Raw genomic sequence first — 20,394 nt, forward strand, 5'->3', positions numbered from 1 at the left:
TATTCCTTCCTTCCTTCTATTCTAATTCCCTCCCTCCTTCCTTCCTTCCTTTCTTCCTCCCTTTCTATTTCCTTCCTTCCTTCTTTCCTGTCTCCTTCCTTTCTCTTTCACCAACATGAAAAATATGACTCTGACTTTCCTTTCTTTCTTTCTTTCTTTCTTAATTTCTTTTTCTCTCTCTCTCTTTCTTTCCTTCTTTCTTTCTGTGCCTATTCAACTCTGTACCCATTAACGAGTGGTCCTTGGCTTGTTAAAAACACCATCTAATGCTCCCATCATTTCGATTGGTTTTGTTGTTGTGGTGATTGCTGAGATGTCTCTGCTGAGCAGACAGCTGTTGCCTAATGGCCCTTTGCCATGGTGAATTTTGATGGCTACAGTGCTGCTTTCAGATGGAGAGATGCATTGTTTATTCATCAAAAATAATATTTGGAGAGTCTTTATCACACTCTGCTTACAGCTTTCATTTTAATTAGATTAGCAATGAATCTATTTAAATAGGTTGTAGTTGTTTGTGATTTTTGAAGATCAAACATAGCACCTGGCTTTGCTCTGTATTTACATTGAAAGCATGCTTCTGAAGTCCATGTTATTATACTGCAGGCCCTGGCAACGGTTTTCCTGCAGGTCATTTTATGGTCCAGTAACAATGGAAGAGCTCGCTATTGCATTATTCCATTATACCACTGACTGTCAAGGCAGCTATTATATTTATTCTTAGCAGGGTTAAAATTTTTCTAGTTTCAGTTTAGTTACAGTAGTTTTTATTTTAGTTTTAGTATTTTATGGATGCCAAAGCCAAAGCGTTTACTGATATAATTTCAATATGCTTTTATGTTGTTACATTTTTCAGGGGAGTCTAGTGTTAGTGCTGTCTAGTAGCATTTTCATGTTTATTAAAAGCAGATTGTAAAAGTCATTTTTATTTCCTTAAATGGTAAAATACTAACTGTTTAAAAAGTTTAGTGACATGACATAAACAATATGCATGTTAATATGATTTTAGTGTGATAAAATTGATTACTAATCTTTTCTGTGTAAAGTTATATCCAATTTGACAACATCGTTGCCATGATGACATAACGCCAGAAACTCTGTAATCCCGGTAATTTAGTAGTCCACTGAAAAAAAACCTATAATTTAAACAAATTTACAGCTCAAGTAATACACAAGTTTTAACAGAAGAATTCCTATAAATGCTTTAATAAAAATAAAAAAATAAAAAATTTTAAAGAAAAGAGATGTGTTGAAATAATTTTTTGTGGTTATCAATATTATGCCACAAATGATGTCGAATGAGTTTAACTTGTATTGAACCCGGAATATTCCTTTAAAACATGCCTTTAGATAATACTTGAATTAAGTTTTTTGTTTTACCCCACTGGTAAATTTTTTCTTGTTCTACACACAAATTGAACATATTTTAGTGATGTTGTTTAAAATAAGAAAAAAATGCATCAAATAAATTTGATAGTTCACCCCCAAATTTTTACTCTCTCATTATTTACTCACCCTCATGCCATCACAGATGTGTATGACTTTCTATCTTCTGCAGAACACAAAATAAGATTTTTAGAAGAATATTTCGGCTCTGTAGGTCTATATAATGCAAGTGAATGGGTGCCAACATTTTGATGCTCCAAAAAGCACATAAATGCAGCAGAAAAGTAATCCACAAGACACCAGCGTTCTGTTCAGAAGTGATAATCCTTATGCCCTATTCCCTTCAAAGACTTTACCAGCCACTGTGAGAGCTTTGGTGGGCTAAAAGGTGTGGGACTAAAAAATAATGGTCATTCGGAACTCAATTTTTAAGTCATTTTTATTGGAAATTCTGTTAGAAGCGATGTTACAACTTGACTATCATAATTGTTTTCCCTTCAAAGTGCCCTTCGGACGGTGATTTATCCCATTTGGAACACAGGATTAAAGTGGAGACTGACTGAGCAGGAAGGAGAATTTATAGTAAAAATTTACTAAAATATTGAACTGTTTCTTACCTACATCTATCAAATCGCTTCTGAAGACATTGATTTAAACACTTGAGTCATATGGATTACTTTAATGCTGACCTATGTGATTTTTGGAGCTTCAACATTTTGGCACCCATTCACTTATGGACCAAAAGAGCTGAGAAATCCTTCTAAAAATCTTAATTTGTGTTCTGCTGAAGAAAGAAAGTCATACACATCCGGGATGGCATAAGGGTGAGTAAATGATGAGAGCACTTTAATTTTTGGGTGAACTATTCCTTTAATTCAAGATATATTCTCTGAAAACAATTATTTTTATCTTACATATTTTTTTCTCAAGTAAGTTTATCTTGTTCTAAGGGTGTCTTTTGATATTTTGAAAGAAAAAAAACAGATGCTGATAAAGGTTTTTTTTTTTTTTTTTTCAGAAATGTTGCAGTCATCTGAGACCCATTCAGTGGCCTCTCTTGAAAATTTTTGTGTAGTTATTTTCCCTTGTTAACAGTTTTCATCATCATACAGTATATGTGCTTTGTCTAAAAGAACCATATTAACGCAGAAACCCTCTTATCCAGGTTCCCATGACTCTTTTAGTTTCTACATTGACGAGGCCTCACCAGTTGGACCAGAACAGCCCGAGACAGTGCAGAACTTTGTCTCTGTGTTTGGCACTGTGGCCAAGAAGCTAATGAGGAAATGGTTGGCAACACAGACGATGAACTTCACCAGCCAACTGGAGGCAGGGATCCGCTTCTTTGATCTCCGCATATCCACCAAACCCAGAGACCCCGACAATGAGCTCTACTTTGCACACGGTCTGTTCAGCGCCACCGTACGTGAAGGCCTGGAGCAGATCAGCACCTTTCTGGCCTCTCATGCTCGTGAAGTGGTGTTCCTGGACTTCAACCACTTCTACGGCGTACAGAACCTCCATCACGAGAAGCTGGTCCAGATGCTGCGCACCATCTTTGGAGATCGACTCTGCCCAGTAGTGTTTGCTCAAGAGGTAAGCCTGAAGTACCTCTGGGAGAAGGAGTATCAGGTGCTGGTCTTCTATCACAGTCCCATGGCTCTGGAGGTTCCTTTCTTGTGGCCGGGTCAGATGATGCCCTCCCCTTGGGCCAACACCACAGATCCTGAGAAGCTTATTCAGTTCCTTCAAGCCTCTGTAAATGATCGGAGACGTAAGGGCACCTTTTTTGTGTCCCAGGTGGTTCTCACTCCCAAAGCAAGCACCGTTATGAAGGGTGTCACCAGTGGCCTGAGAGAGACCATCACAGAGAGGTAGGCACCAGAGTTTTTATGGTTTTGAAAATTCCACTAGTTTTAATTTTGTTATATGTTTTGATTTTTACATTTCAGGTTAGACTTAGTTTGTTGTAATTACGGATGCACTAATGTATTAGCTGCAAATATATATCAGTGAATTATTGACCAAATTAAAACCATCAGCATATTGGTTATAAGCATAAAAATGCAGATATGAAAAACCAATGGTTTATTTATAATTAATTAGTGACACACTTTACAGAAACTCTGTGAACTTAAATGCACAATCCAGAAACAATAATAGCCCTAATATGCAGAAGGGTTGGTAATCCTAAGAATATGTACATTTTAATTCTTTCTCGTTCTCATGTTAATGCATAAAAAATGGCATAAACAGATGTGACAGTTGTGAAAGCAGCACTTACCTATAGGCTACATGATAAGGGAAACTAGGGCTGGGCGATATGACGATATATATCATGGCGACGATATAAAGTGTCAATCGATAGAGATTTTGCTACATCGTGTATATCACAATATGTAAATATCTATGTGTGCAGCGTGGGCTTATCAGTTGGCAGGGCTTCACGTGAGACTGAGCGAATTTAAGAAATATAGACAGGGTTTGGTGATTAATAAGTGTTTAATAAGCTTATCATCTTACACACACATCTGTGTTTCATGTGAGCATCACGTGCGCTATCTCTGGAGCACAGAAATGCGCACAAGTCCAGCAGGCTTCACGATATTTCACGAGAGGGCAGAGCGGGATCACTCACGCTACTCAATCATTTTGTTCCACAGAACGGGATGACTCCAAAAGAAGTCAAGAAAATGAAGAGGAACTTGTTATTAAAACAAGTGTGAAATCTGTGGTGTATGTTCACAAAGCCAACACAGAGCAGAAAACTGTAATCTGCAAACTGTCACACGACAGTCTGGCCTTGCGCGATTACTAAACCTTTAAATGCTGTGTTTTAAAATGTGGGCTGTGTCCGAATCCTAAGGTTGCCTTGCGGACCTATCAGTCAATGACTTGACAGACAGCGTTTACGTGTGAAGGTACCTCCGGAAACTGGTTTTGGAAAGGCTTCTGAGGCAGTGCTACTTCACATCGTTGCTAGGATACCAGCATTCATTCAGTCCAACTGAACCACAAATGTCTAATAATCTAGAACAAAATCAAGAGAGTTTTGGCGATAACCAAGTGTATATTTAATAACTTCATCAAAGAAAAAAAACCTTACATTTATAGACAAACTGGCCGTCAACTGCCGCTTCAGCTGGCATTTTCTTTCTTCAGTTCAACTGCTGTGGAAACTCACGCACAGGATTGTGGAATTTCATAGGCAGCGAAGGATACATCTACGCGCCATTCAAAAATAGATCAGGTGAAGGTATCTCAGTAGACACAAACATTAGATTTAGACATGCCTTGATCCCTTCCTACCTCCGTATTCAGCCACCGAAGGCAGCATTTTCTAGTTTCTGGATGTAGCCATAGTCTACATTCAGCGCTTCAGTCAGCGCTGTGTGAGCAAGCGGCGCCCTCTAGCGGTCTGGGTGCCATTATAAATGATCCATTATTACACTATAATCCAGAATTTAAAAAGGGGTTTTGTTGCTTTGGTTAGAACTTTTTATTTTTCCATGATGTGGTTGACATTTACGTGTAATTGCCCAACATATGCATAGTATGTTCTATCATATACAGTACAACATGTAAAATGTGAGTTCTGTTGTTTTGAACTGCAAAAACAGAAGTGCAAAACTTTTTTAGATGTACAAAATAACCTTTTCTCATATCAATCATCATGTTATCATATTTAGTTTTTTTGTTGTACTTTTTTAATCATTTTATCTTCTATTTATCTTTCACTGTGCCTCTCTTTGAAATTTTGGCATCTAGCTTGTTTAAGAGATGCAATCCTTGTGCAGCAAGAAAATTGTGTTATTTTGTACATGTTTTAGATGTACAAAATAACCTTTTTTCATATCACTCATCATGTTATCATATTTCGTTTTTTTTTTATTTATTTATTTTTGTACTTTTTTAATCATTTTATCTTCTATTTATCTTTCACTGTGCCTCTCTTTGAAATTTTGGCATCTAGTTTGTTTAAGAGATGCAATCCTTGTGCAGCTGAAAGATTTAATGAATTATTTATTGTTAGAACAGTAAAAAAAAAAAAAAAAAAAAAAAAAAGCTTTTGTACCTATTTGTATATTTTTAAAGCATAATTCCAAAGTAAAACAGCGATCTGCCGACAAAATAATGTAAGTGGCAAAATATCGGTATTGGTCAATAGTTTTTTGTTAAAATTGAAATCTGCCAAAAATGTTTATATTGGTGCATTCCTAGTTTTAATAGTTCATTTAGTTTATATTTAGTTTGTTTCTTAGGAAAATAGCTAATTTAAGTTTTTATTTTTAGTTAGTTTCACCAAAGAGCAGTTTGTAGTCCTAAAGCCTGGAAGAGAATAAGCATTTAAAAAAATGGGTTCCCTCAGAAATTTCCAATGTTTATTTAGAACAGAAGTTTTGGATTTTTTAGTAAAATATGTGTGGTTAACTTACTTGAAGAGACTTCCATAAATTTTACACAGTCATACATAAAATGTGCATTTTTTTTTTAAACTTGCTAAATAAAGATCACAAGGATGCGAGTTTATGTGTTGGATGAATCAGACCACCAGACTGATCTCACTGTGAATTTGCCAACAGTAGGTCGAAAGTTTTGCAGATTAAATTCAAAACACTGCCCCCAGTGGCTGAAGCTGTAAGTTTTGGCACATGTGAGCTCTATTTTCCAGGTGAAATGTCCACAGAATGATGCCATAAGCAAGTTGTTTTTAAAACAAAAGCTTGAGTTTCAATTAGAAGCTGCTTCTTGTCTAATTGGTTGATTCTGTTTGACAGAATACAGAATAACTGCTCTCGGGCTTGGGAGTTTAATTAAATTAGTCCTTCCAACATTGATTGAAAACACGCAATTTTGAGATTTTGTTTATATTTTAGTGCACATTTAAAGTTTCAGTTTAGTGTTTGTAATTTAGCAAATTTGCACATTTTTGGATAGTTTTTTTTTTTTTTTTTTCTGTTTACATCTTCGTATTAGTTTTGGACGATAGGCTATAGCCAGGGTTGGGAGTGTTACTTTTTAAATGTATTCCACTACAGATTACAGAATACATGCAGTAAAATGTAATTTGTAACGTATTTCGTTAGATTACTCAGGGTCAGTAACATATTTTAAATACTTTGGATTACTTATTCAGCACTGGTAGATTTTTTCACTTGTTTTGACTTTAAAAATTCTGCCAGTACAGTAAGACAAAATACACATGTTAAAAATACATTCTCTGAAAAACCTCAATATCTTATGCAGTGTTGTTTCTAAAACAAATCAAATTGATCTTGTTTTAAGGATTTTTTGATATTTTTAAAGGAAAACAATACAACAATTATTATTAAGAATATGATTTTTGCCCTAATATCACAGATCTTACTAGAAAGAAAGAAATTATGATCCAATGTGAATTTTCTTGATAAAAAAATATGATCGTGCCTGGTAACGTGTGCATGTAAAATGACTAAAAATAGCATTTTAGCTTAGCGTAAAGCTGACAATTTACACAAGGTTTATTTCTATTTCTTCTGCTCCAAACTAACTTCAAACTTACTTCTCTGTCTGCTCGTATGAATGTAACACATCATAAGAAAGTGTTTCACCACTGTTCAAATGCACTTTGGATCGCATCATTTATATGTATAAATGTTTTCCATCTGAAAGGACTAAATATTAAATGAAACAAATGACAATAAAATGCAAAGTAATCTCTTTAATAATCAAAATACTTTTTGAATGTAACTGTATTCTAAATACCAATGATTTAAATTGTAACTGTAGTGGAATACAGTTACTTATATTTTGTATTTTAAATACGTATTCCCGTTAAATACATGTATTTCGTTACTCCCCAACCCTGGCTATAGCACATTGCTCTCCACTATTACAAAATCAATAAAGGGAACATGTTGAATCATTAGATCTCTCTCTGTTATTCTCTTATTGGAAAAAACAGCACCAGGCAGATATTTTACAGTCCAAATTTAATCTCATTATAGTTATTAGCCATTGCTCAATGGTCTCTTGAGCTTAACTGATCAGGATTTGTCAGGCTTGGATAGAAACATGAAACTCTTGGCAGAAAGCTGATTTTAAAATGGCTCTGCATGACAGAACCACATGTTCTAGAGTGAACCAATATTCTGCTCATTCAAATGACTGAGAGGGTATCTCTCCACTTCCTGTATGGAATACATTGGCATCTGCATCTGTCAGTAGATGATCTACTGTTGTTGGTTTTTGCCTGTCAGCATGCATGATATATATTTTGCCATTGTGCATGCAGTTAAGTCCGGCCATATGCATCATAACTTGTGATATGTTCATGTTATCCACATATGTATCTGAACCCCCCTGAGTATTTGGTATTGAGCAGCACATTATTTCTGCTTAGTATAACTGGAACATTTGCTAAAGGGCAGAGCTGACACCAGTGTTAGTCACCGTGGTTGCTGGAAGGCTTGTACAGAAGTCTCAGCATGTACGACACAACAAGCATCAATTCTCTTTATGTTTATTTTTGTCTCACTTGATTTTGTTACTGTTTTTAGCAGGGCCGTGTACAGACATTTTGTGGGGCATTAACTCAAACTGAGAAAAAGGGCACCCTCCCCCCTTTTTTCAACTTATTGAAGTCATATTGTTGATAATTGGGCTTAATACTACGACTATTATTGTACTGGGGTGGGGGGGGGGGGGGGTTAATATTTTATCTGACATTTCTTCCCACTGTCTGAACTGTTTGAAGTGGGCAGCGGAGCAAGGCAAAACAGTGCCACTCTAGGTGAATATAGCGGAAAAGTTTCTGACTTGTCACAGACTGGACTATTTTTTTTTTTTTTTTGGAATCAGAGGTGACAGAACACCGTGTCGAGGTGCCAGAATGCCCCAGTTTAACCCCTGGTTTTACTTAAAATATGCTTTACTTTCAAATACAAAGTTATAAATCCTACTTCCTCCTATGGCAAATGATTCTGTGAAAAATATACTATACTATAAATGTAACGGGAGCCAGCTGGTACATGATAGCTGTGTGGTATGTGTAAACCTCCTTCCCTTGTAGCCTTTAGCCTCCTCGTTAGCACGCCGGTATGTTTAAACCTCACTCCCCTGTCCTCAAGAGGTGTTCTAGCGATTGACAGTAGGAGCTGTAGCCTTTAGCCTCCTCGGACTGGGTCCATTAGGATATGTTACAGTGGTGCCGTGACCCAGATGGGAGTGAGGTTTAGGAGGGTGAGTGTAATGGGAGCCAGCTGGTACGTGATAGCTTTGCGGCATGTGTAAACCTCACTCCCCTGGCCTCAAGAGGTGCACTAGCGACTGGCGCTAGGGGCTGTAGCCTTTAGCCTCCTTGTTAGCGCCCGCCTCCCATGCCGAAGATGCCGGTTCAAATCCTGCTTGGAGCGGGTTGAGTTGGACCGGTTACATAGACACAGTGTGAAGGATATTTTCCTAAATATTTTCACCTGATTTGATACACCTGATTGCTTGCTGGTGCGTTAAATTCAGCTTTGTAAAGAAACTCACATTAGCAGTCTCCCTCCGCTCTGTCTCTTTGTTTCTCAATCTTCTTTTTTGTGAAGGCATGGTACAATAAACAGTGTGCAACACATAATGTGAACATATGCAATATGCACAGCATAATGTGATGCCTGATATGCAGGCCTGGTGTTATTTAACAGTATGCAGTTAAATTCTATTGTAACTTAATTGTTATTATCACTGACATTGTAGAAGACAGCTTGCTTCATTCAGTTCAGCAACAGTTCAATGGCTCACTTTATTTTTTATCATTTTTTAACATTTATATTATAACTTTATTATTTAGCTGTGCAGCATTTGTAGCATTTGGACAACCTAGATTTAAGTTTAACTAACAACAAAATAAAAGACATTTATTACTTTTTAGAGACTCACGTTAACTCTACGATCTGATCATTATCTTTATCAACTAATTCACGTTTTTAACGCATTTGGGCTGCTCAAGGAATGTCAGTACTAATTAATGCGCATTTGTGATGCATTTGGACCCGCTCAAGTGTCAAGCATTGAACCCCTCTATCCCACCCCCGTCACTCCTGATTCACTGCCCTGCAAAACAGAGATGTGATGCAACAGCCGAAGACGGCCGTCTATATTTACATAAACCAATAATAAAAAGAATTACCCAGACAGTATTGTACTATTATAAATCGCTTTGACACTTTGGATAAAAAGCGTCTGCAAAATACAGTAAATATATGCAAATGAAATTATCATATAGCATTCATTTATCTGGCTTTGGAACCTATCGCACATCCACAAGCTTGTAATATGCTCAGGGTTGCCAGATAATAGATGCAACACCCCAAGCAGAGATTTATAAATGCACAAATAGGAAATATTTCACCTTATGTCATACTTAATTTATGTAATCTGGCAACCATGCATGTGAGTGCACGTGCTCTCTCTCCTCTTCGAAAAAATTATAAAATACTTAGCCCTCAATAGTGTAATGTTATGCTCAAAGAAAAGTGTGATGCAGCCACTCTGTGTCCATTCGTGAGGCTGCATGTGCTGTTTAGTGCCAAGTCTGCGAGCAAACCTTTTCAGTGATAAACTTTAGTAAAATCCAAATAGATCTGCGCATCATTCACACAAGGAGGGGACACGCGAGCAAAACCAAGTGAGAGAGGAAAATGTTTGTTCTTTGTGTTATTTGTGAAATTCTGAAGTCTCTCACACCTGTATGAGACTGTTACTCTGGCAGTAATCATTTATCAGTGTAATGCAGCCTGTTTTATTCAGTTGTGTGCTGAATGGGATGCCAAATAAACCATTGATGAGACCCACATCATGACCCATGAGCATGTAAACAGGTTGATAACGCTTTCAGAATAAAACAAGTAAATGGGTCCACTTTGCAGCCAACTTTAAAATAAGCTTATAGAATCTATTATTTCCGAATATTTTATTTTACTATTAAACCAGACTCCTGATGTAGAGTGTTAAATTGAATAATAAATTATCACTGCATTGAAGTATGGTAAAATAAACAATTAATAATAGTCTTAATTCAGTTTTACTAACACGTGATAGAAAAGTAGCAGCAAAACTTCAAGCAATCACAGAATGGTCCCATCAGTCTGTATACACTTCAGAAAATTGTGCATCATTCATTGAGTGCATGAGTGCACTACTACTTCTAGGTTTAAAAGGTACAACTACGCAGAACTTTTTATCGTCTCTCTTCCATGTTGTACTTAACGGCTGATGTGGCCCCTGTACCAAAATAACTGCACACACCTGCTCAATTGAATATGTAAGACTAATACTGTAAATTGGCAAGCAGATTTCCTTGAATCCCAGCAAAAACTAAAATCCCTGCATTTTGTGAACACACAAAATGCTGCATCAATGTATCTCCTAATCTGCAGGTGCAGCATTTTACTGTCATTTTCAACAACAGATCATGTGAAATATATATATATATATATATATATATATGAAGCAATAAATGTGTTGTACATGAAAAACTGTTTTTATGTTGTTTTTATCGAATTTAAACATGATTTAGTCTAATATCGAATTTGTAATTACGATACATCTCCACTTTATACAGAGCACTCCCACTATTTTCAGAAGCACCCTCAGTGATTTTGATCTGGAACCGGGCCTGCCTATTTGCAAGGAAAATTTGCACTTTGGTTATAAGTATGAACAGCCATTTAATAAAGATCTAAACCAATGTGAGTTTGGTACAATGTGCTGTAAATTTTAGTATTGATTGCACTGATGGCAGATTAATTATAGATGAGGGTTGGGATGGGGGCACAGAGAGTAAAATGGTAGATCAGCCAGTGCACTGCAATTTTGACAGGTGTGGTGTCTTATGAGCTGATAAAGCCTGCTAACCATTGCATCATCTCAGAGTAAGCAGCAGAGCATGAGATGACTCCTTCTGAGTCATAGGGTTGTCTCAATCTACTCCCTAGTTCAGTAATAAGTTAATTGCCCAGGAAGTCAGCCATTTCTAGGGCTGCCGCTTTGTCATAATTGTTAGAGTGCACTGAAACGTTCACACAAATTCCCAGAATACACCATAAAAACCATTTAGCATTGGCTGTTAACTATGCTCACTTTCAGGAAATGTTGTCATGTCTTTGTAAGTCTTTCAAGTTGTCAGAAAACAAGTGCTAGTTTAAGTGCATCAAGACAAAGCCTATTTTTTCTATTTAAAAGGGATTCTAATTGTAATTTTCATTCATCCCTTTAGGGCACAAAAGGGAAAAAATCTTGCATATTTTAAAGGGATCGTTCACCCAAAAAATTTAAATTCTATGTACTTATCTTAATGTTGCTCCAAACCCATATTAATGTTTTTCTTTAGGTCTTCACAGGGTTTGACTCTGATCGGTCAAGCTCAAAAAAGAACAAAAAAACAAACAAACAGTAAAAGTAGAGTCACAGAATGAACAGAACAAACAAAAGTTGCTATTCACTCTCAAACCAAATCATGTTAATAAAGTAAGGTGCTTAAATCAAATATGGTGGCTACATCGATAACATCAAACCTCATTGGTTCTCATCGCGTCTCGTGACCAAACGTTTTGACGTCATGTTGCACGTTTGGTAACAAGACTCAGAGAACCAATGAGGTTTGATTTACTCAGGTACTAATATAGAAAGTCTTTTGTGACTTGCTTTGTTATATTTCTTTAATGTCTGAATTCCATTATGTATGCACTGTACATCATCAGTTTTTACTTAATGTTGTTGCTAATACCAACAATGGTTTAATGTGCGACCTCACATGACCTGTCACAGGTAATATAGTCATTAGTGTCCCATTTTTTATTTATTTGGAACTAGACCAGACTACTTTAAATTCGGCAACAGTAGGTCGATAGTTCTGCTTTTGAAATTGGTCTGTGCTTACAGAAATTTAAGTCACTGCTCCCAGTGGCCAAAGCTGGAAATGTTGTTAGACGTATGGGCACATGTGAGCTCCAGTTTCAAGTTAAATGTCCACAGAGTGGTGCCAAAAGTGTGTTGTAAAGCGAGTTGTTTTTAATTGTAAATTATGTAATACAGATATGTGCATATATTATTAACTATATGCCCTAGCCCACACCCCAACCCTAAACCTAACCGTTAGTGGAGTAAAAATATAATCTTAGAGGAAAAATTCAACCTCCAAATCACACTCACCATTGTTTATGTGAGCATGATTACTTCCTGGTTTCCACGGGACCAGAACCCACATCTCTGAGGTTGCTCACACAGTGTGCTATCAGTCACACAAGGGAAAGGTAAACACATTTGAATTGATGCAAATTGTCTGATGGGAGATGATGTTTGCATAATATTAACTTTGCAGAACAGGTCGATGTCAGGGTACTGGTATATTCGGTAGCAACGTGTCATCTTCACGTGTGATCATGTTGACTAGAGAGTGGAATGAGACACAGCTGCAGTATTGCCCTCACAGAGGTTAGTCTCTGTCTTCTGAAGTGACCAGGTGGAGCACCAACAACCTCCTAGACATTCAGTATGAGAACAAAACCCCTTCAATTGTAACTGAGTGTGTATGTGTGTCCTCTCAGGGCTCTTCCTAGCATGATGCAGTGGATCCGCTCGCAGCGACCTGGCGAAAGTGGCGTTAACATCATCACAGCTGACTTTGTGGAGCTGGGGGAATTTATCAGTGCCGTTATCACCCTCAACTACTACCTGGATGATGAGGAAGAGAATGCTACCTGAACCTCCAAATATCCCAAGTCGCTTGTGGTATTAACTACACATGCTCCCTTTCTCTTAAAATTTTGATGTATTCTTATTGATTATTATTTATTTTTCGGATCATAGATCTCTATTAATCTCTGACATTTTTAGGGCTAATAAAAACCATATAAGGTTAAGAGATCATAAGAGTAGAGAGCAGACATGGTCAGGTGGAGTTATTTCAGGTATTGTCTGAGAACTAGGACAAATCAGACAGATGGAGATTTAATTTTTTCTGGGCAAAAAAGTGCCTAGCCTTTTCTCATGTTTCTCTGCTTTCCATCTGTTGCATTCTACTGATTCAAATGTGCAAAATTTTCTCAATTCCGCTACTGATCAAAGTACCAATAACATTAACTCATTTCATGGGGAATAAATATTGTTTGTACAGTGAATGTGATGCTGACTCAATAGTAGATCTATTTCTAGTGGTATTAGTAACTTGTATGATTGTCAATTTGTAAATACTTGTAAACCTGTTGAATTGTAACTTTGCTTACTATTTGTCATGCTCAAACGTACTAGTTGAGGTTTCCTTCTGGGCCTCAGTCTGGTTTTACCATGTTGAAGAAGTGAACTACTAGATGTTTGTAATTACAACCAAAAATTGCCATTATCAACACTAATAAGTGAGGCTTTGTATCTACATTTTTGTAGTTGTCCTTTACTTTGTCCATGATTCTCCAAGAGATTCTTTTATATCCTTGAAGAACAAACAGTATTCATTGCATTTGCACTGCTGTGACTATGGACTGTTAAAGAGTGGCCATTGAGGTTTGCCGGCCAGTTAAATCCAAACATACAGTGCAGAAAAATCAGTCTATGTGCCAGTGGGGTAATAATGCCCTATACAATCCAGCACTTAATAGTGTATGATTGCATACATAAACAAACAAAGGATATCACTTAATGGGTGTGAACAGACTTATTATGATGCCATTTTCAAATTAGCCAGACTAATTGGATAAATGGCCATGCTAATGTTTTAATCACCCAGTTGCCAAATAATTTAATTTGATCGGTATATGAAATTTTTTGAACAATGATTCTCCCTCACTGCTGCCTTGTCCCTTTGTCTTTTCTTTTAGGACTATAATTGTTTGTAATAATAGGCTGAATCATTAAGATATTATGTGGAATTGTGCTCAAGACAGCATGGGCACTGGAAAATCCACTCTCAACATTTTGGGTCAAAATGTTTTCAACTTAATTTATTCATTCAAGTGTTGAATCAGGTTGATTAATGTGACAATCCCACTATCAGCCTTGAGCATGAACTTGAGTATAAATGCATTAATCATGCCTTTGTACTGTATGAAATTGCATGTAGTTATCAAGGTCGATAAATTGTATGTAAACTTTCTATGGATAAATGTCCTAGTCCAACATTTCTGACAAATCTGGTGTACAATAAATGTAAATACTGCATATACACTACACCGTTTCTTTGTTTATACAGATTTGGCAGTGACCTGCTATCAACTGTTCCCTACCTGTCACTCACTTGACGTTGTGTTGATGTAGTGACACAAGGGGTCACTCTTGGGAGCCCGAAACACCTCTGGTCTTTGATAAAAGGCCAATGAAAATTGGCAAGTGGTATTTGTATACCACTCCCCCGGACATACGGGTATAAAAGGAGCTGGTATGCAACCACTCATTCAGATTTTCTCTTCGGAGCCGAACGGTCGATGTTCACTGAGCTGACTGTTCATTCACCTCTGCTGGATCTGACGGCACATTTCAGCGGCTTCTCCCTCCTCTGCACTGGTGTACTGCAGAGAATGCCCCTGGGTGCTTTGGCAGAAATAAAAGAGTATATTTCTCTAAAAGAGCGGCACACACGGAACGTCTTTTTAAAGACGCGTCTTTTTAAAGATGACTTTCCGTTTGTGTGTTACTCCTGGTTGTGGTCATTATCTCTCGCCTTCTGATGGTCACGATCGCTGTCTTTCGTGTATGGGCGTGACCCATGCGGAGACAGCGTTCGTGGATGGATCGTGTACTCATTGTGAGAACATGACCATGGCAACGTTGCAGTCGTGGCTTGCCTTCGTAAGAAAGCAAGCCACCCCAGCGGCTCCCCGCCTCGGTCCTTCTACCTAGGTATGAGGGTATGAGGCCAGCGCGGCTAGCACTGGGGGCGTTTTGGGGACCCCAATGGGACCACCTATGCCGGGTATCCCCCCATGGACCTCCCATTCCCCAGCACGCTCGTCTACCCTGATCGGGCTTCCAGATGAGTCCGCCGGCTCATCTCACAGCGAGTTCGACCTCTTGTTCGGAGCTTGCGAAGGTGATGAACTCTCAAGCGCAGCATCGGAGAGTGGACTTGTCCAGTCGGACGCGGAAGCCTCAGCTGGGCTCCCCCCCTAGGGTATGGTCGCCCAGTCACAGGCTGACGCGGAAATGACGGACATGCTTTCCCGGGCAGCCGCGAGCGTCGGGCTAGAGTGGAACCCTCTGCTCTCCCCTGAACCCTCGCGGCTCGATGATTGGTTCCTGGGCTCGCAGCACCGCTCACAGCCACGCCCCGCCCCAGTTCCTTTCTTCCCGGAAGTGCACAAGGAGCTGACAAGGTTGTAGGAGCACCTTTTACTGCCCGGTCCCGATCTTTCGGCTCCCCCGCCCTCACTACCCTCGATGGTGGGGCATTAGGGGCTATTCAGCGATTCCCCCAGTGGATAAGGTGCTCGCGGTGCACCTATGCCCGCAGAGCACCGCCATCTGGCGTGGGCACCCAAAGCTCCCGTCCAAGGCCTGTAGGTTTATGTTGCCCCTGACGGCCAAAGCCTACAGTGCTGCTGGACAAGCCGCCTCCACCCTGCACGCCAAGTCCACCAAGCCAAGGTGCTAAAGGAACTGCACGAGGGTAGTTCCGCCCCAGGATTGATGCTGGAGCTGCGCTCAGCGACCGACCTCGCTCTCCGGGCGACAAAGGTCACGGCACGGTCTCTCAAGCGGGCGATGTCCACCTTGGTGGTCCAGGAGCACCACCTTTGGCTCAACCTCGTTGAGATGGGAGAGGCTGACAAGGCATGGTTCCTTGCTGCCCCAGTTTCCCAGGTTGGCCTATTCAGCGACACAATCGAGGAATTTGCCCAGCAGTTCTTGGCGGTGAAGCAGCAGACGGAGGCTATCCGGCACATCCTGCCCCGGCGCGGCTCAAGATCCTGCACCCCGCCTGCTCGTCACCAAGGGCATCCCCCTGCGGTGACTGCACCGGCTCCACCGCAGCCTGCCCCTGCGGCCCGGCCCCGGCGTGGAGCCCACCGCAGGAAGCAGACACCACCTGTCTCATGGCCAGCTGCCAAGAACCCGCGAAAGGTTTCGAAGCGCCCCTGAGACATGCGAACCAGGGATGACGAAACCCACTGCTTTGGAGCTGGTAAGCAGACCACTCCATCCCCCGGTGGAGGGCCAGGAGGAGAATCTTTTGTTGCCTTTTCATTTAATTTCACCGCATGCCCAAGTGGCTGCGGTACCCAAGAGTTCAGCAAAAGAGTGGTTTCCTTGTTCCCTCGATCACATACCTGGTGTGCACGGCCGTCATCACGACCACCGTCCACCATTCCATTTTGGCAGGTTTGGCGCTCCAGCGGTGGTCTCCTCGCCCCTGCACGCCCAGCTGTGGCACAAATCCGCCCCCGATGTGACAGTCTCCACGGGTCACGAGGACAGGCCTCTTCCTCTCCCGTCCCAGGCTGTTCCGGGGGTGGTCACAAGGAGCCAGGTAAGTGCTTCGATGTCCCTGAACTCAGCACGGGCACAACACGACATGGCACCTCAGGCTCCGCCCCGCCACGAGGCCCCACCCACCGGTATGTCCGACGAGATTGTCCCCTTGGTCCCCCTCACCCAGAGATTGGACGCGTGGCTTGCGCTTTCCAACCCGTCGCGATGGCTGATCCAGACTGTCCGACTCAGCTACGCGATTCAGTTCGCCAGGTGTCCGCCCAGGTTCAGCGGCATCCACTTCACCTCAGTGAAGGGCGAGAATGTTGCTACCTTGCACGTGGAGATCACTACCCTCCTATGGAAGGATGCGATAGAGCCTGTGCCTCCGGCCGAGATGAAGAAGGGGTTTTACAGCCCCTACTTCATTGTACTGAAAAAAGGCGGTGGGTTGCGGCCAATCTTGGACCTGCGAGTACTGAACTGGGCTTTACACAGACTCCCGTTGAAGATGCTGATGCAAAAACGCATTCTAGCGAGCGTCCGGCATCAAGATTGGTTTGCGGCAGTAGACCTGAATGACGTCTCGATTCTACCTCGACACAGACCCTTCCTGCAGTTTGCATTCAAGGGTCGGGCGTATCATTATAAGGTCCTCCCTTTCGGCCTGTCCTTGTCCCCTCGTGTCTTGATGAAGGTCACAGAGGCAGCCCTTGCCCCACTATGGGAAGTGGGCATTCGCATCCTCAACTATCTCAATGATTTGCTAATCCTAGCTCACTCTCGGGATGTGTTGTGTGCACACAGGGACCTGGTGCTCTAGCACCTCAGCCGACTAGGGCTTCGGGTCAACTGGGAAAAGAGCAAGCTCCTCCCGGTTCAGAGCATCTCTTTTCTCGGCTTGGAGTTGGAGTCAGTCTCGTTGACGGCGCGACTCACGAACGAGCGCGCACAGTCGGTGCTGACCTGTTTGAAGGCATTCAGACAGAAGACAGCGGTTCCACTGAAACTGTTTCAGAGGCTCCTGGGGCATATGGCATCCTCATCGGTAGCCACTCCGCTCGGTTTGATGCATATGAGACCGCTTCAGCTCTGGCTTCAGACTCGAGTCCCGAGATGGGCATTGGGCCGCGGGACACATCGCGTGGCCATCACGCCGATCTGTCACCACCTCTTCAGCCCTTGGACCGACCTCACGTTTCTACTGGCAGGCATTCCCTTAGAGCAGGTCTCCAGGCACGTTGTGGTTACGACAGACACCTCCAAAACGGGCTGGGGCACTGTATGCAATGGGCACACAGCCACTGGCTCATGGACGGGCCCGCAGCTACGTTGGCACATCAACTGCCTTGAGTTGCTGGCAATTCTGCTTGCCCTGCGGAGGTTTCAGCAAGCATGTGTTAGTTCGGACAGACAACACGGCAACGATAGCATATGTCAACCGTCAAGGCGGTCTGCGCTCCTGTTGTATGTCACAACTCGCCCGCCGTCTCCTCCTCTGGAGTCAGCAGCACCTCAAGTCACTGCAAGCCACTCACATCCTGGGCGACCTCAACACTGCAGCGGATGCGCTGTCACGGCAGGTTACCCTCAGGGGAGAGTGGAGACTCCACCCTCAGGTGGTCCAGCTGATTTGGAGTCGATTCGGGCAGGCACAGGTAGACCTGTTTGCCTCCCACGAATCCTCCCACTGCACGCTCTGGTACGCCCTGACACCTCTCGGTATAGACGCACTGGCACACAGCTGGCCCCCAGGACTTCGCAAATATGTGTTTCCCCCAGTGAGCCTACTTGCACAGAACCTGTGCAAGGTCAGGGAGGATGAGGAGCAGGTCCTCATGGTAGCACTCTACTGGCCCACCCAGACATGGTTCTCGGACCTCACGCTCCTCGCGATCTTCTTTCTCAGGGACGGGGCACCATCTGGTGCCCGCGACCAGACCTCTGGAATCTCCATGTCTGGCCCCTGGATGGGACATGGAAGACTTAAGCGGCCTACCACCCGTGGTGGTAGACATGATCACTCAGGCTAGGGCCCCCTCTATGAGGCGCCTGTATGCCTTTAAGTGGCGTCTGTTCACTAAGTGGTGTTCTTCCCGACGTGAAGACCAGTCGGATTGGTGCTTTCCTTCCTGCAGGAGAGGTTGGAAGGGCGGCTGTCCCCCTCCACCTTGAAGGTGTATGTAGCCGCTATAGCAGTACACCACGACACAGTGGACAGTATGTCCTTAGGGAACCTGATCATCAGGTTCCTGAGAGGCGCCAGGAGGTTGAATCCCTTCAGACTGCGCCTCGTTCCCTCATGGGACCTCTCTGTAGAGCTTAAGGCACTCTCTTTGAAGACTGCCCTCCTGACTGCGCTCACTTCCATCAAGAGGGTAGGAGACCTGCAAGCGCTCTCTGTCAGCGAAACGTGCCTGGAGTTTGGTCTGGGCTACTCATGTGATCCTGAGACCCTGACTGGGCTATGTGCCCAAGGTTCCCATGACCCCTTTTAGGGACCAGGTGGTGAACCTGCAAGCGCTGTCCCAGGAGGAGGCAGACCCAGACCTGACGTTGCTGTGTCCAGTGCGCACTTTACGGATCTATTTGGATTGCACGCAGAGCTTTAGAGTCTCTGAGCAGCTCTTTGTCTGCTTTGGTGGACAGCGCTGTCTCCAAGCAGAGGATTGCCCACTGGCTCATTGATGCCATAACAATGGCATATTACGCCCAGGACGTGCCGCCCCCAGCAGGGCTATGAGCCCATTCTACCAGGGGTGTAGCGGCCTCCTAGGCCTTAACCAGTGGTGCCTCTCTAATAGACATTTGCTGAGCAGCGGGTTGGGCAACACCCAACACTTTTGCGAGGTTCTACAATCTCCGGGTGGAGCCAGTTTCATCCCGTGTAGTGGCAGGCACAAGCAGGTAAGTCCGGGACAGCTGGCTGGGTGTATCGCTTGCGCATAGTGCCTTTCACCTCCCCTGAGTTGAAGATGTGCACTGTAGATGTGCACCAGTAGTGTTCACAAACTGTGGTCCCTGGATGATTTCCTCCGAGCCCTGTGGCAGACGAGTTCGCGGAGAAACTCACTGCCAGCTCAGTACATGTGCTAACTAAGCCCTGTACTGGGGTAGGTGCTCCACATGTGGTGGTTCCCCATAGGTAACCCTATGTGATGTATATCTTCTGCTAATTTGTTTCCTTGTTGGTAAACTGCATCTTCCATCTCTGCCCCAGTCACCATGTTTGTAGAAACTCCTCCCCCGTAGGGTAGGACCAACCATGGGACTTCTCCACATGACATACTTCCGACAAAGTTCAGCAAGACCATGTGACATATTTCCACTCAAAATACCCCCCCTCCCCCCCTTCTGGGTGGGGTTTGGTCTCCGCAGTGTCTTCCTCTTGGGAGGGACACCCCCCGACGTAGACCTGGTGGCCCCAGTCGGTTAATTCCTTTTTTTTTGGGGAGAGGAAAAAAAAGAGGGTTAAAGGCCACGACTGGGCTAGCCTGTCTCTATCTTTTGGGCAGTCAACTTGTCCCCAAAGGGCCATTCGACACTAATAACAGCGTTGGGGGAGGTTACATATCGGCCTGGTGC

At 42.5% G+C, this 20,394-nt stretch overlaps 1 protein-coding gene across 1 annotated transcript in view; it reads left to right on the top strand.

Annotated features, from left to right (window-relative positions):
* The window catches only part of plcxd3 (phosphatidylinositol-specific phospholipase C, X domain containing 3), a 32,919-nt gene extending 18,363 nt beyond the window's left edge, over positions 1–14,556 (top strand). The window contains exons 2-3 of the mRNA XM_051653178.1: positions 2,549–3,257; positions 12,957–14,556. Of these exons, the coding sequence (XP_051509138.1) occupies positions 2,549–3,257; positions 12,957–13,113 (866 nt within the window). The 3' untranslated portion in view covers positions 13,114–14,556. The remainder of the gene's footprint in view (positions 1–2,548; positions 3,258–12,956) is intronic.
* Positions 14,557–20,394: the final 5,838 nt, after the last annotated feature.

This window comes from Myxocyprinus asiaticus, chromosome 24, assembly GCF_019703515.2.
Source record: "Myxocyprinus asiaticus isolate MX2 ecotype Aquarium Trade chromosome 24, UBuf_Myxa_2, whole genome shotgun sequence".
NCBI lineage: Eukaryota > Metazoa > Chordata > Actinopteri > Cypriniformes > Catostomidae > Myxocyprinus > Myxocyprinus asiaticus.